General features: G+C 42.3%; 1 protein-coding gene across 6 annotated transcripts; it reads left to right on the top strand.

The window, feature by feature from the left end:
• Window positions 1-138: 138 nt before the first annotated feature.
• On the top strand, window positions 139-15,429 carry LOC122768442 (transcription initiation factor TFIID subunit 1-like). 6 transcript variants are annotated; one of them, XM_044024457.1, is made up of 40 exons: window positions 139-451; window positions 2,316-2,430; window positions 2,556-2,679; window positions 2,779-2,895; window positions 3,176-3,298; window positions 3,526-3,767; window positions 4,048-4,263; window positions 4,375-4,614; window positions 4,707-4,935; window positions 5,053-5,160; window positions 5,256-5,423; window positions 5,557-5,684; window positions 5,973-6,080; window positions 6,634-6,807; window positions 6,923-7,096; window positions 7,203-7,307; window positions 7,412-7,612; window positions 7,693-7,834; window positions 8,198-8,328; window positions 8,413-8,493; window positions 8,600-8,749; window positions 8,841-8,960; window positions 9,480-9,655; window positions 9,741-9,973; window positions 10,085-10,292; window positions 11,280-11,451; window positions 11,609-11,820; window positions 11,925-12,033; window positions 12,119-12,217; window positions 12,325-12,502; window positions 12,856-12,923; window positions 13,021-13,143; window positions 13,237-13,329; window positions 13,448-13,532; window positions 13,641-13,708; window positions 13,880-13,996; window positions 14,235-14,342; window positions 14,499-14,594; window positions 14,816-15,041; window positions 15,206-15,429. In XM_044024457.1, exons 2-40 carry the CDS (start codon window positions 2,317-2,319, stop codon window positions 15,412-15,414), a joined length of 5,775 nt encoding a protein of 1,924 aa, XP_043880392.1. In that variant the 5' UTR covers window positions 139-451; window position 2,316; the 3' UTR covers window positions 15,415-15,429. The 6 variants fall into 6 exon arrangements, with proteins under 6 accessions (XP_043880392.1, XP_043880394.1, XP_043880393.1 ...); XM_044024459.1 differs by having other exon boundaries at window positions 5,253-5,423; window positions 9,741-9,967; XM_044024458.1 differs by having other exon boundaries at window positions 5,253-5,423; window positions 11,280-11,445.
• Window positions 15,430-15,714: the final 285 nt, after the last annotated feature.

Genomic DNA, 15,714 nt, shown 5'->3' with positions numbered 1-15,714 from the left:
ATATGTTATGGTTATTAGAAGCTAATTTTTTTATGCTCGTCGTCCACCTGCAGTACCTTCCCCGACCACTGAGGAAGTCGCCAATTTTACAGGGAGTACCTGAACGCATCAGCATGTTCTTCCGGGTCACTCGTGAAACTTCCCTCGCTGACATATTGGACTAGTCCATTTTGAAACAAATAAACATCAATGGCAAAGATCAGTGTGTTCAGCTAATGTTAATACAATACAAATGTTTTTTTTTTCATTTATATTACGTTTTACTCGCACAGCACAGACGGAGGCTCCCGTGGAAACATGTATACAAAATAAACATAAGATAATGTAGCCAACATCTAGCTTTCTTCCCCCGCCTGAGCTGGTTAGCTGGCTACACACTTTTAGCTTCCACGAGCTACATAAACCTGGATAAAGTCTGAAACGCATTAAACCAGGAGGAAAGTTACGTCAGGTAAGTACATGTTGTTCCTGTTAATTTTCTGATGATTGTTTTTAGCCTAGCAACGCAACAAAGGCCGAGCAAAACTTAAGCGAAATCCAAGCGGCGCGAGCCACTGTGGATGTTATTTTGGTGGTCAAATATGTAGGTTAAAACTAGCAATGGACGTGCAGTTATTGTCACAGCGCCTTATAATCGAGAACGAACTAATAGTTCATTTATATCACAGTGAACTATAAACTGCATTTAAAAAAACATACACGTGTTAACACGCATTATGTGCTGCCCATCAAAGCTCTGAAAAGCAATACCCTCAAAGCAATGTAATGTAGAGAAGTAATGTTTGATGATTTATATTTGTATGTTAATATTAGATATTGTATGTACCCGAAGCACATTTTCCTTCAAACAAAAACGTTTGTTATCTTTCATACAATTCAGACTATGTATTTCGTTGGGCAAGGTTTTTTAAGTCTCTCTCTCTCTCTGCTTTATTACATCAAAGTCAAAAAAGTCAAAAAAAACAAAATGCGGTTACTATATTAAAAGTAGCAAGTCTTGAGTTGACTTTGAGCGTTTTTTCCATACCATAGAGGTCATTTCAGAGGCTTCAGGTAAGTCATTTCATTTAACACATACGTAATTGAGTACGGAACGAAAATGACTCCATTCAGTGACTGAATTCAAAGCCCCATATATCTCAGCAGACGCTTTGACTCATCCCAGGTGATGATCCTCCAGATGAGGTATGGAAGTGGGATGAAATTAAAAAATTATGGCAAGATTATCCTAAATTCTAATATGATTTTTATCAGTGTAAAACATTACATTAATATTTCTTAGTTTGTAAACATATACAGACAGAGCCTCATGTCTGCAATCTACCTTCTATAGATTTCATCCCCAAGCTTAAAAAGTAAACTTTAAAAATCCTTAAAAACTTTACAATTATGGATTAATCCATATTTATAAATTAAAAGCTCACAGATATGGAGGAAACAGATGAATTAATATTAGTGAAGTTACAAAAAAATATGACTTGTGCTGTCAATTCAGATGTGCTCACAATTCAGATGTGATTGATTTGATCGGTCATTCTGTATCCAAATGTTTTGGTTTGTTGTCATACTGAAAGATGAAATGACTCCCAGAAAGTTATGTTGAATTTCGCTGGATCTACTGTATGTTGTTTCAAAACTAGCTATTGTAGAACCAGCACCATATTTGATGAGTGAAATGGTGACTTTCTTCCATGATCTGTTCCTTGACCCTCCCCTTTTCATGTCATTTATTTTGATAGGCAATACATTTTGTTCATCTAGCCAGGCCGGTTCATACAAAAACAAACAGCATGTAAACCAGGGGTCTCAAACTCACGGCCCGCCAGTCGGCCCTACACTTATTTTAAAATGATTAAATTCAACATTTAATTATATGTAAGCTTGTCTATTTTTTTTTTTTTTTAATTACAGTTGTCTGTGTTGATTTAATGTTTTAATTCTGTTTTTGTTATTTACAGATTCATTTTGCATCATAAATGTTTTTTGTTGTGAGCTTATATATCAAAACAAACACTTATTTGTAAGTTTTTCAAAAAAAACAAATATTTGTAATTGCAACATCATGATGGATTATTAAGATATCATTTTAATTTCTAATCACTAAACCGTTAATTTTTCCCCTAATTGTTGGACTTTTTTCCCCTCCTGATCAGACTAGCAGTTCACTAGCCCCCAGGTCTTTTTGAGTTTGAGGCCCCTGATGTAGACTATGAAAGGTGAAATGTGATGAATGAAGCATCACAGCAATGTCTCACTTAGGTTTCAAAGTCAGTAAAGAGTAGCAAATGAGCTAACTGTGTCTCTTGACGTTTTAGGATGTCTGACTCTGACAGCGATGAGGATCAAGATCGTCCTTTCTCTATCACAGGATTTCTCTTTGGAAATATCAATGAAGATGGACAGCTAGAGGATGACAGTGTTTTGGACAATGTATGGGTTTAAAAAAAAAGAGTTACTTTTAAGTAATTTTGTTTTGAAGAACGTCAAACATTTCAATTATCAAACCTGCTCATGGAATGATTCTGTATACTTTGGATCTTTTCTCCTTATTTCAGGAGTCCAAAAAGCATCTCGCTGGTTTGGGCTCTTTGGGTCTGAGCTCACTCATCACTGAGATCACTGCTAATGAAGACGATGATCAAGTGGGAAACAGAGACTCTGCTGGTGTGGATGCAGAAGGTGAGGTTAAATAATGCATATGAAGAAACATTTAATTTATTTATATGTAAAGGAAAGAGGATGGAGTAACATTTTTGATATTTACTGTATTTCATCCAGGTTGGGTGAAAAGCACAGAAGATGCAGTTGATTATTCTGACATCAGTGAAGTTGCTGAGGATGAGACAAAAAAGTACCGTCAGGCCATGGGGACTTTGCAGCCCAGCAGGAAAGCAGGTGAAAAATGCACAACAGTAATGTTTGATTTATGAGCTTTTGTGGCATCTACTGGTGATATATATATATTTTTTTTTTGCTTTGTTCATTGTGGGCCACTTTAGAAACATGGTTGTGAAAAGTGGCAGGTCCTGAGGATGAGGACCTGCTTGTTGTGTGAATAGTGACACACAGCTTATTATGTACACAAATGGAAATCTGAAATATTATAGATTTTATTTTCACTATTTAATTGTTTTATTGATGTTTGTGAAAACCTTTTGTTACCCCTTTATTTTAGATGATGAGGATGACTATGATGCAGACTGCGAGGATATTGATTCTAAGCTCATGCCTCCTCCTCCACCACCAACTCTCCCAACACCCATTAAGAAAGAAGAACCATCCTCTCAGACCACTACTGGTAAGAACATGTTCACATATGGTTAGTTTGGTGATAAGTTTTGTTTGGCTGTAAAGAAGGTTGATATCTCTGCCTCTGACAAATGTGTTCACTTAATAAACTTACACGAATATATTAATTCAATATCAATTTAGGCTAGATGAATGCATCTAATATCACAAATACTGATCATTAAGTTTGATTGTCTCATCTGTTTCTATGATCTATATCACTGTGGTTCCTTGTAGTTGGCGAAGAGGGCGATGGCATCATCCTGCCCTCCATTATTGCACCATCATCTACGGCTGATAAGGTTGACTTCAGCAGCTCCTCAGACTCTGAGTCAGAAACTGATCGTCCCGGTCAGGGGTCCGGTGATGGAGGATCCCCAGACAGGCTCACCCTTCCTCTTGCTGGCATCATGCAGAAGGATGCAGCTAAAGCACTGCCCGGTGTCACAGAGCTCTTCCCAGAATTTAGGCCTGGAAAGGTAAAGCAGCTTATTTTACTGTTGTCCCTGGGCAGGGAGGAAAGATGACAAAATGAAATCAATAATACCAACAATGCATAATGTCTAGTCATAATAAATATTACTTGGCATTATTTCAGATTATGAAAATAAAATCTATGAACTCTATGAAGCTGAGATGTCAGATGTATGTCTGCATTGTTTGTTAGCATGATTTCATTCTGCTTAGCTTTGACTGTTTTCTTACTCAACACCAATACGTATTAAATGAATGTGTGCGTTGATACTTATTTACGACCAGGTGCTTAGGTTCTTACGACTGTTCGGTCCTGGGAAAAGCATGCCATCCGTGTGGAGGAGTGCCCGCAGGAAGAAGAAGCGGAAGCACCGGGACCATCAGCCTGGGACTCCTCCTCCAGAAGGAGAACCTACAGAGCAAAGCCCGGATAAGAAGTCTGGTTGGATTTATGAATATGCACCCCCTCCACCGCCAGAGCAGTGTCTCTCTGATGATGAGGTAAGTCACTTTGTGTTACAGGTGACAGCAGGCTCTTGTAATGTGCCCGGGTAGCAGTGTGGCACTACATCATTGTGTTCAAGTCTTTAAATGCTTCTCTGTGTTATCCAGATAACCATGATGGCTCCAGTAGAATCTAAGTTCTCACAGACCTGTGGTGATGGGGATAAGGAGATCGAGTCTCGGCCTAAAGTAGCAGAATGGCGATACGGTCCTGCGCAGCTCTGGTACGACATGCTGGGCATCCCAGAGGATGGAAGCAATTTCAACTATGGGTTTAAGCTAAAAGATCTAGTCAATGAGCCTCCTGACCAGGACACACCTAAAGAAATCACAGAGACTGCTCAAGAGGTACAGACACATGCGGACAACTGCAACCATAACACTGACATTATACTGATTGCATTACTGATATATGGTGTTTAATAAATCTGTTTTTTCAGACCTCAGCTGATGACAACGTGGATGGTGATAATACTGATGGCGATAAAGACAGAGCAGACCTTGAGAATGAGCTCTTCCTGATGGTCACTCAACTGCAATGGGAGGATGATATTATCTGGAATGGGGAGGATGTAAAACACAAGGGCACCAAGACTCAGAGGGCCAGTCTGGCTGGATGGCTCCCTTCGAGTATGACACGCAATGCCAATGCTTATAATGCTCAGCAGGGTAAGATGGCGGGGAAAAGAAAATACAGAATTATGAAGTCATTCATGTACAGAGATAACTGTTGGTGAAGCTGCCATTTGGAATAATTCATAAATTAAATTTACTGATCTTCTATAGGTCTGACGAGAAGTAATTCACAGTTAGTGCCACCTACGCCTCCACCCTTACCCAAAGCTTCCTCGATATCTGGCTCCAAGCGGGACAAAATCAGCCATGACAATCAAGGTGAGTGTATTTTTAGGTCACATTTAAAAATTCATAGGTTCATCTCAAACTCACTTGTTCCATCTATTGTGTTTATCTGCGTTTGTTCTCAGCAGCCTCTCTGGAAGAAGACTGTCCCTGGTTCTCCATTTTTCCCATTGACAATGAAGAGTTAGTGTATGGACGCTGGGAAGACCACATTATCTGGGATGACCAGGAGATGTATCGCATGCTCTCACCACCTGTTCTTACACTGGATCCTAATGATGAGAATATTATTCTTGGTAGATAAAAAAAAAAAGAAAAAGAAATCATTATGTGAATTGAAAATTGGCGTCTTTCACTGTCTTCCCATCAACTAGTATCCAGCGATTTTACCCTTTGCTTATTTTTCTCGTGTTTCTCATCGTCTTGCAGAGATTCCAGATGAAAAGGAGGAAACAACATCCCACTCCCCATCAAAAGAAAACAAGAAGGAACCAGCACTGAAAAAGAGCCGCATCCTGCTGGGAAAGACTGGGGTGATAAAAGATGAGCCACAGCAGGTATGCTGCCTCATCAGTGCTTGAAAAAAACATTTTTGATTATGAGAAATGGCAGATTAAAATGGGTGCTGCTGCTGCTGTTGACATTTAAAACAGTTCATGGTGAAATGTGTCTCTAATAAGGAGGATCAAGGTGGGGAACAGATGGGGTGAAGGGATATTTATGGAGCCCTTGTGCCTGTGATTACAACATTATTCTCTCAACCATCACTTGTGAGCCATAACTATGAAATGATAGTTAAACATTGCAAAAAAATTAAATTTTTACTCCCTTTCCTTTCAACTCAGAACATGTCCCAGCCTGAAGTGAAGGATCCCTGGAACCTCTCCAATGATGAGTTCTACTATCCCAAACAGCAGGGCCTGAGGGGAACCTTTGGTGGGAACATCATTCAGGTAAATTAACATGGTGACAAACGGTTGGCTCCCCCATTTAGTGGAGCTGCCATTACTGCAGTGGCAGGTGGTTGTGAAAGGCACATTGTGAATCGTAATGTTATTAAAATAAACTGTTGAGACAATAGCAATAAATTAAAGAAAAAGACACTTAACACCGTACTGTGTACATTGATTTTACAGCGCAGATACAGAAATTAAAGAAGTGCAAACATGTCAGTCCTCTACACACCCGAGACAATACACCGAGACAATCCTCATGTATTTTAGGCTTGTGTATTCCACTATTCCACTACTAGTTTATGTTGGTGCAGCCAAAAATGGCACGTGGCTAAAAAAAAAAATAAACACATTTAGCACAAAGGCAGGTTATAAAACTGTACATTCTGGGAGCTTGCATTTAAAAAATGCCAGGACAGTCATAGCACCTTGCTTACTTTCAATACTTTGCCAGACTCGTCGATAGAATAAACACCACAGAATTAGTTGAAATCTGAAACCTGGTGACATGTTAAGTATTGTGTTGTGTTATTAACTTTTGTGTTTTTCACAGCACTCCATCCCAGCACTTGAGCTAAGGCAGCCCTTCTTCCCCACACACATGGGCCCCATGAAGCTACGCCAGTTCCATCGAAATACTCTGAAGAAGTACTCATTTGGAGCTTTGGCTCAGCCGGGTCCACATCCTGCCCAGCCACTGCTCAAACAGATAAAGAAAAAGGCCAAGGTGGACGAAACAAGCCTTTTTTAAAAAATTTGTTTTAACAGGATGAATATCCAGTTTTTTTGTTTTGTTTTTACTGACTGCCGCATGTGTTGTTTTTATGTGTTTTTCTTTAAAGATGAGAGAGCAGGAACGGCAGGCGTCAGGAGGAGGAGACATGTTTTTCATGAGGACTTCACAGGACTTGACCGGCAAAGATGGAGATCTGGTCTTGGCAGAGTACAGTGAAGAGTACCCCCCTCTCATCATGCAAGTAGGCATGGCATCCAAGATCAAAAACTACTACAAAAGGGTGAGTCCAGTCTTTGAGTCCCAATTCTGGTGTTGGCTTCATATCATGTCATTCAAAATCTGGACACACTTGTTGTTGAACTGTATTGTTGCGTTTTGCATTTCAGAAGCCTGGAAAGGATCCTGGAGCACCTGACTGTAAATATGGAGAGACTGTGTACTGTCACACGTCTCCTTTCCTTGGTTCTTTGCATCCTGGTCAGCTGCTTCAGGTCAGCATGGTCACAGCCTAAGATTCAGTATTCAGACGAGGTGAACGTATGAAACATCACTGACCCGGTGTCATGTTTTTTTGTCTTACATAAATATGTTTTAGGCATTTGAAAACAATCTATTCCGTGCTCCAATCTACCTTCATAAAATGCCAGAGACGGATTTTTTGATTCTGCGGACACGACATGGCTACTTCATCAGAGAGCTTGTGGACATGTTTGTGGTTGGTCAGGAGTGTCCCTTGTATGAGGTTCCTGGGCCCAACTCCAAACGAGCCAATACCCACATCAGAGACTTCCTTCAGGTTTGTTTGACTTAACTGGTCCCAGAAACCTAAGCTGCCATTGTTTGGATTGCTGAATTTGTCATGTTTGGGTTCCGCAGGTGTTCATTTACCGCCTGTTCTGGAAGAGCAAGGATCGGCCCCGGAGAATCCGCATGGAGGATATAAAGAAAGCTTTTCCCTCACACTCGGAGAGCAGCATCAGGAAGCGACTGAAACTCTGTGCTGACTTCAAACGGACAGGTAGACTCTGCTCATTTATGCAATCCACATGCTCCATATTCACCTGATCATGATCATTGTCATCACCCTTCCTCTAAACGGTGTGTTGTCCTTGAATTGACAGACAGGGGAACACATTTTAAACAACTGCAATGGATATAATTCAGAAGGTTAGGTGTAGCAGAAGGATAAACAAATCGAATCAAGCAAGGGATTCTACAATATACCTCTGTTCAGTTTTCATTAAGATCTGGACACTGGTCACTGAGAAACTGACACTTTCTCTAGTTCTCATTTACAATCTCGTACAGATAGCTTTCTGTTGTGTACTATGTGGCTTTTATTCCATCATGAATGTTGATAAACTTGCTGTACCTATTCCAGGGATGGACTCCAACTGGTGGGTGCTGAAGCCTGACTTCAGATTGCCAACAGAAGAAGAGATCAGAGCAATGGTGTCTCCAGAGCAGTGCTGTGCTTACTACAGCATGCTGGTAGCAGAGCAGCGACTCAAGGTAACTGTGTTTTTATCTGAAACTAATTTAAACAAGTGAGAATCGTGTCCACGGCTTCACTACAAGGTATTTTCCTCCTGCTAGGATGCTGGATATGGTGAGAAATCATTCTTTGCTCCAGAGGAGGAGAACGAAGAGGACTTTCAAATGAAGATCGATGACGAGGTTGCGATCTACGTTCTTCCTAATAATGATTGCAAATGTTCCACACATGAAGAAACAAGAAGCCTTTCAAACTTACACCCCTTTGATCCTTTCTCCCAAATCCTAGGTGCGAACCGCTCCGTGGAACACAACAAGAGCCTTCATTTCTGCCATGAAGGGGAAATGTCTATTGGAGGTTACAGGTGTGGCTGACCCCACAGGCTGTGGAGAGGGGTTCTCCTATGTCAAAGTGCCTAACAAGCCAACTCAACAAAAGGTTTGATGAGCTAAAACAAAACCTTGGCACTCTCGATTTATGTGTATGTCTGTCTAGAGGCTAAAAACATTGATCCTGTGTGTGTTATCAGGACGACAAAGAGCCACAACCTGCCAAGAAAACAGTGACTGGAACGGATGCCGACCTGAGGAGACTTTCACTGAAGAATGCCAAACAGCTGCTGCGCAAGTTTGGTGTTCCAGAGGAAGAGGTAAGAACATGACAACAGCCAGTAATGATAATACACAGATAATAACATCTGCCTGCCTTTGATCTGCCATCTCAATTCAGTTTTTATGGTAGAGAAATGCTGAAACTGTTACACGTTTTTAAAGTATAAACAGCAGAAAGAAATGTGAATGGTCCCGAACAAGCTGAACATTTTAATGAATACTTTCCAGTAGGCTGTACACTCAGACGTGTAACGCTGCCCCGCACAGTTTGAAGTTCTTAGATCCAACTATAAATTGTGTGCTTGTGGTAAAAGATGAGGGGATTATTCATAGAAGAAAAAGAACTGCCAAGAGCTTTGAGTGGAACTGTGATTAAGATCATCAAACCTCAGTGTAGTCTGCAGAGGAGAAGAAAAGGAAGAGAAGAATCTTCATGTCTTTGATGTGTGCTTTGCCTTTTATCTGCCCTCAACATTAGTTTATGGTGGCAGTTGTGGTATGGGTTTCAGCTAGTCTTTCAAACCCCCAAGAGTGATTGTGTTTATGTTTTGTGTTAGATCAAGAAACTTTCTCGCTGGGAGGTGATTGACGTAGTCAGGACCATGTCCACGGAGCAGGCCCGTTCAGGAGAGGGACCCATGAGCAAATTTGCCCGAGGGTCCCGTTTCTCTGTTGCCGAACACCAGGAGCGCTACAAGGAAGAGTGCCAGAGGATCTTTGACCTGCAGAACAAGTGAGGCTCTTTCTTAGGGTCATCTGTGATTGCGCCCGTTTGTGCTCAGGTGGAGTCATTTACCCCCGTTGCATCTCCTCCACAGAGTTTTGGAGTCGACAGAGGTGCTCTCCACTGACACGGACAGCAGCTCGGCAGAGGACAGCGACTTCGAGGAGATGGGGAAGAACATTGAGAACATGCTGCAGAACAAAAAGACCAGCTCCCAGCTTTCACGTGAGAGGGAGGAGCAAGAGAGGAAAGAACTGCAGCGAATGCTAATGGGCGAGGAGAGTGACCGTGACCACAAGGGACGCAAGGAGCGGCGCAAAGGCTTGTGTACTGATCATATTAACTTCTCATGACACACTGAAGACATGTTAGCTGTGTTAAGTGGAAAAAAGATGTAGTGTCTCTCATTAAAAACGTTTTTCTATCTCTCCCCTATAGCCAGTTCCTTGTCCACCAGCTCACACAAGGATGATGACACATCCTCTGTGACGAGCCTAAACTCCTCGGCTACAGGAAGGAGACTCAAAATCTACCGCACGTTCAGGGATGAGGATGGCAAGGAATATGTCCGCTGTGAGACAGTACGCAAGGCTTCCGTCATCGATGCCTACACCAGGATCAGGACCACCAAGGATGATGAATTCATGTAAATCTTTAATCTTTCTCTAGTCTTTCTTTTCATGTTCAGATCACAGAAAAATAGACAGTGAAACACTGTCATTGTCAGTGTGTCACAAACACTCTAAACCCATTTCAAAGTAAGAGCACTTTAGCATTTCAGGGTCCCTAAAGGCCTTTATAACAAGGCCTTTATTTTGAACAAGAATGTCCTAAATGATGCACACATTTTTATGTGTGAAGGATAGTGAAAATAGAGCGGAGGAGGAGGAGGAGGAGACCAAGAGCCAGAAAAAGAATTGTCAAGTGTCTACAAAGGCATCTCTTGCAGAAGGCTGAAATGCTCTGGTCAGCTAATGAAGCTGAAGCTGCTGAGGTTTCAGCCAATTGGATCAAAGGCAGGTGAAATTATGTTACCACGGTTGCCACAGCAACCCACGTACAGATCAAAGGTGGACAAGGCTGGCATCTTCTGATTTCAATAAGTTCCAGCAGCCTCCTCGAAATCATTAGAGGAAGTAGGAGTTCTGGCAGGAGAGGTGCGATGTTGCCCTCCACAGTTTTAAAGATCACATTTGTAAGTCTGGAATCACAGTTTCTTCATAAATATCAAACAGTCCATGTGACTTGCTAAGGGCACCGTGCGAGCAGTGCCAACACCGACATTGTTCAGCTAAGAAAGGCAAGAGATTTGGGTGGAAATCCACACACCATTGTGCTACTGTTTGTCAATCACACAACTGTCAAACAGGTTGCTTGAATGCTGCAGGTGACTTACAAAGGGCACCAGTGTTTACACTGCAGACTTTGATTTTGTTTGAATGCGAAATCTAAGACAACAGGTACGGGGACTGCTCTAGTTCATTTCAATCATTTCAAACATAAGAAAACTGTCTCCAGTGGAGATGAAGTGTTATTTCTTGGCGGCGTCCCCTACTTGTTGTATCCCCACAAACGGTCCTGTGACTTTTGAATGGACCATTTGTGATTTAGTCGTGTTTGTCTCCGTTTGCAGACGCAAGTTTGCACTCTTTGATGAACAGCACAGAGAAGAAATGAGGAAGGAAAGAAGACGAATTCAAGAGCAGTTGAGGAGACTGAAGAGGAACCAAGAGAAGGATAAGATCAAGGGACCCCCAGAGAAGAAGGCCAAGAAGGCCAAGGAGAGACCAGACCTCAAGGTAAAAGTAAGCTTGCCGATTCACTACTATATTCCTCTTTCTTACCTCCTCTTCACCAGCTTTCTGGTACCCATCGGAAGGCACCTTAGATGATCAATTTTTTCATACAGCATAGATAATCTATCAGTTGTCTTGTTCCTTAATGTTTGCCTGTTTTCCCTAGCTAAAGTGCGGCGCTTGTGGAGCCATAGGACACATGAGGACCAACAAGTTTTGCCCGCTGTACTATCAGACCAATGCTCCGCCTTCGAACCCTGTTGCCATGACAGAGGAGCAGGAGGAAGAGCTGGAAAAGACGGTTATCCACAACGACAATGAGGAGTTGATCAAGGTGGAGGGCACCAAGATCGTGCTGGGCAAACAGCTTATTGAGAGGTAATGGATTGAAGTGTCTATGACCCCGGGTCTATGCACAGCAATAATCACAGCAATAATCATCATTAAAACAAACAAGTTTTAATAATGTTTTTCTCATGCAGTGCTGATGAGGTGCGCAGGAAATCCTTAGTGCTGAAGTTCCCCAAACAGCAGCTCCCACCAAAGAAGAAGCGGCGTGTTGGCAACGCTGTGCATTGTGACTATCTTAACGTAAGCACCGTTATCGTGCATCTTGTTTTAACACTTGTTGAACTCCGTGCCTTCAGCTGATGCGTTACTCCGTTTCTTTACACAGAAACCACATAAGGCCATCCATCGCAGACGCACTGACCCAATGGTGACCTTGTCCTCGGTGCTAGAGAGCATCATCAATGATATGCGTGATCACCCCAACGTAAGATCTGTCAGAAACACACACCATCGTCATAATATCCCAGTTCCCATAGACTTCTCTTACTGCTGTTCTGCCTCGTCTTAACTTATTTCACCTCTTCTGTGTAGACTTACCCGTTCCACACACCAGTAAATGCCAAGGTCGTGAAAGACTACTATAAGATCATCACTCGGCCGATGGACCTGCAGACGCTGAGGGAGAATGTGCGCAAACGCATGTACCCATCGAGGGAGGAGTTTCGAGAAGCAGTGGAAGTGATAGTCAAAAACAGCGCCACCTACAATGGTAAGGTTTGAAAAAATGTGTTTAACAACATCTTTGCACATCAATGATGGATTATGAGGTGTTACAGTGTCACAGAAAGAAAGCGGTGGGGTCAACAGGTAGTGGTGATGAGTTAGTGCTAGTGAGGAAGAGAGGGGGGTAAACTCGACAACTGAACAGTGTCAGATCTTCAACACGTATTCTGATTGGTTAGATGTTTTCCCGTCGGTGGAACAACGTTGAAAAAGGTTTGAAAGAACTGAATCAACCAATATCGCTCAGTTAAATTCCATTACTACTGCGAAAGCCCTCACAGACTGGTTTGAACAACATACATGTCTTAACATGAGTTTCTTTTTTGTTTGTTTGACCAGGAGCAAAGCATCCAATAACTCAGGTAGCACAGTCCATGCTGGACCTGTGTGATAATAAGCTAAAAGAGGTGTGTTTTCATTGGATATTTTTGTCATATTTCACATTTTCCTGTCCCTTTATTATCTTTCTATTGGCTGTGAAATGTAATGTGCTTGTTTCTCCAGAAGGAGGACAGGCTGGTGAGGCTGGAGAAAGCCATCAACCCCCTGCTGGACGATGACGATCAAGTGGCTTTCTCATTCATCCTGGACAACATCGTGACCCAGAAAATGATGGTGGTTCTCGATGTGAGTCTCCTTTTTTTTTTTATGTCATGTTATTTATTAAATATCAGAGTTGATGATCTTGGAGCTCATCCTTAATCCCTCACCTCTCTATAGTCATGGCCGTTCCACCATCCTGTCAACAAAAAGTTTGTGCCTGATTATTATAAGGTGATCATAAACCCCATGGATCTGGAGACCCTCCGTAAGGTGAGCCTCAAACAAGACATCCACCTTAAAGCAAAATTCATTTGTTTACTAGTTTTAATATCAGCAAAATAAAGACGTTAACAGAAGTGTCCCTCTGTGTCTATTCGTCCTTGAACAGAACATTTCCAAGCACAAATACCAGAACCGTGAAACCTTCCTTTCAGATGTCGGACTCGTCCATGCCAACAGCATTAAGTATAATGGTAAAGCCGTAGCATCATACTGCGTTTTTAAAACACTGTTGCTAACATCAAACATATCTGTAGTTTGGGCAAATGTTAAAACATTATTACTTTTTGTGTCTTTCGCAGGCCCAGACAGTCCGTACACCAAGACTGCGTTGGAGATCGTCAACGTATGTAAGCAGACATTGGCGGAGGTACGGCACTGTCCACTTCTTAATTCCTCTCTAAGAAGAATCATCACTATGACATAAAGGACTGAGAACAAGGGACCCGGTTAAAAGAAATAAGAAAATGTTATAATGAATGAAGTCTGTGTAAAAAACACTAATCATTGCTGTGTTAACGGCCTGTTCTTGTGTTTCCAGTATGACGAACATTTGACCCAGCTGGAGAAGGACATTTCGACTGCTAAGGAAGCAGCTCTGGATGCTGCAGACTTTGAGAGTCTGGACCCAATGACCCCGGGGCCGTACACACCGCAGGTAGGGAAGCCGCCAATAGACTTAAGGCCTCACCCATTGCTTGTAGTACTGCGCCTGTCCCTTGTACTATTTTTCCAGTCATTTTCTGCACTAACTCTCCTTTCTAGACTTTAATATTTCCTGTTTCTTCACTATAGTCTTATCTTCTTTATCCCAACCTGTTTTTCTCCTTCACTCCCAATGTCTTGTTCTGTCCTTCCTTCCTTCTGTCTGTGCTGCTCTGTGTGGTGTGGGCCAGCCTGCTGATCTGTTTGACAGTGGGCCGTCAGCGAGTCTGCCCAGAGAACCCAGCAGCCTTTTCTCTGAGGGACCTCTAGTGGTTGCTTCAGAGAAGAGAGGCGGGCAGGTACGGAGAGAGACAGAAGTGAGGCGTACAATCACATGCCACCTCTCCTCACCCAGCGTGTTGACTTGCTTAGTTTATACATGGAGCAGAAGCATTCTTTTAATGTTTTGTGTTCCCGCGAGTGTTTTCTCAGAACTTTATGATCATTTTTCTCAGGGGCGTCACATGAGAAGACCTGGGGAGGAAGAATCTGATGTGGACATTGAAGGCTTTGAGGAGGAAGATGACGGCAAACCAAAGACTCCGGCTCCTGTAAGACAAATAGATGTGTTAAAAAGTTGTTTGGTGTTCCAACTGGGGGTGGGCATTTCAAGAAAAAATTTGCAAATAATGATAAAACATTGTTCAGTTTTATAATAACAAATCTAATCTTAATAGAATCATGTAATGGAACTATTCATTATTCTATCTGCATAACGAGCTTGCTTACGGCTGTCTTATTCACCTCGTGTTCGTCTGACCTGTCTCTGTAGGCAGAAGACGCAGAGGGAGATCTGGAGGACGAAGACGACGAAGAGGATATGCTGCTGCCACCTCGTAGGCGGTTGCACGACCACGATGACGAAGAGGAGGAGGAGGATGAAGGAGAGGATGGCAGGTCTAACCGCCCCGCGCAAGCCAGCGTGCTCTACCAGGACCTCCTCATGTCTGACGGCGAGGATGACGCCAGTGAAGAGGAGGGCGATAACCCATTCTCCTGTAGGTTCACCTGTGACAGAAATTAGACCATTGACCATTGAATATGACATATTACACTCATAAACCAAATAGTTATACAGTCAGTAAATATTAATTAGTCCTCTGTAAACGACGTGTGTTGTTTTATATTTGTCTTGACGGGTTGCTTGTGTGTCCCCTTTCAGCCATTCATCTGTCAGAGAGCGGCAGTGACTCTGACAGAGAGATGGATGTGCGACCTCCACCTCCACGGCGAGCTCAGGAAACGGCCCGCATGGGTATGGAGCAGGACGAGAGCATGATGTCATACGATGGGGACGGCGGTCCTCACATGGAAGACAGCAACGTCAGGTACAAGCACTTTATTCACACGGGTTATCAATCAGTTTCTTAAACAGAAACGTGTTTGCTCAGTAATATATTTATACAGTATAATTACTTTACCCAGTAACAAGCGGTAATATACAAAACAGTAATGATAGTATGATTACGAACAGTGTTTTAGTAGGTTGTGATTTTGCAGGTTTTTGTGACAACAATACATTATTGTTGCTGTAAAATTCAGTGTATGTGACGCTTAAAGACCAGCAGAAAGTTGCTGCTGAGGACTGACGTACACCTGGTCTATGTATAATAACGATTGATTATTGTGAACAAAAGTCAGTAATGACACACTGTCACGCACAACTGAAGG

The sequence above is a fragment of the Solea senegalensis genome, linkage group LG4, assembly GCF_019176455.1.
Source record: "Solea senegalensis isolate Sse05_10M linkage group LG4, IFAPA_SoseM_1, whole genome shotgun sequence".
NCBI classification, from domain to species: domain Eukaryota; kingdom Metazoa; phylum Chordata; class Actinopteri; order Pleuronectiformes; family Soleidae; genus Solea; species Solea senegalensis.
Note: the sequence above shows the minus strand (reverse complement) of the source record. Positions and strands in the feature narration are given on the sequence as shown.

Coding starts and splice junctions, on each gene's coding strand:
- LOC122768442 (XM_044024456.1), top strand. CDS start 2,317: ATGTCTGACTCTGACAGCGATGAGGATCAAGATCGTCCTTTCTCTATC. Junction 6,808..6,922: donor AGATAAAGAAAAAGGCCAAG/GTGGACGAAACA, acceptor TTTTCTTTAAAG/ATGAGAGAGCAGGAACGGCA. Junction 13,533..13,640: donor CAACAGCATTAAGTATAATG/GTAAAGCCGTAG, acceptor TGTCTTTCGCAG/GCCCAGACAGTCCGTACACC.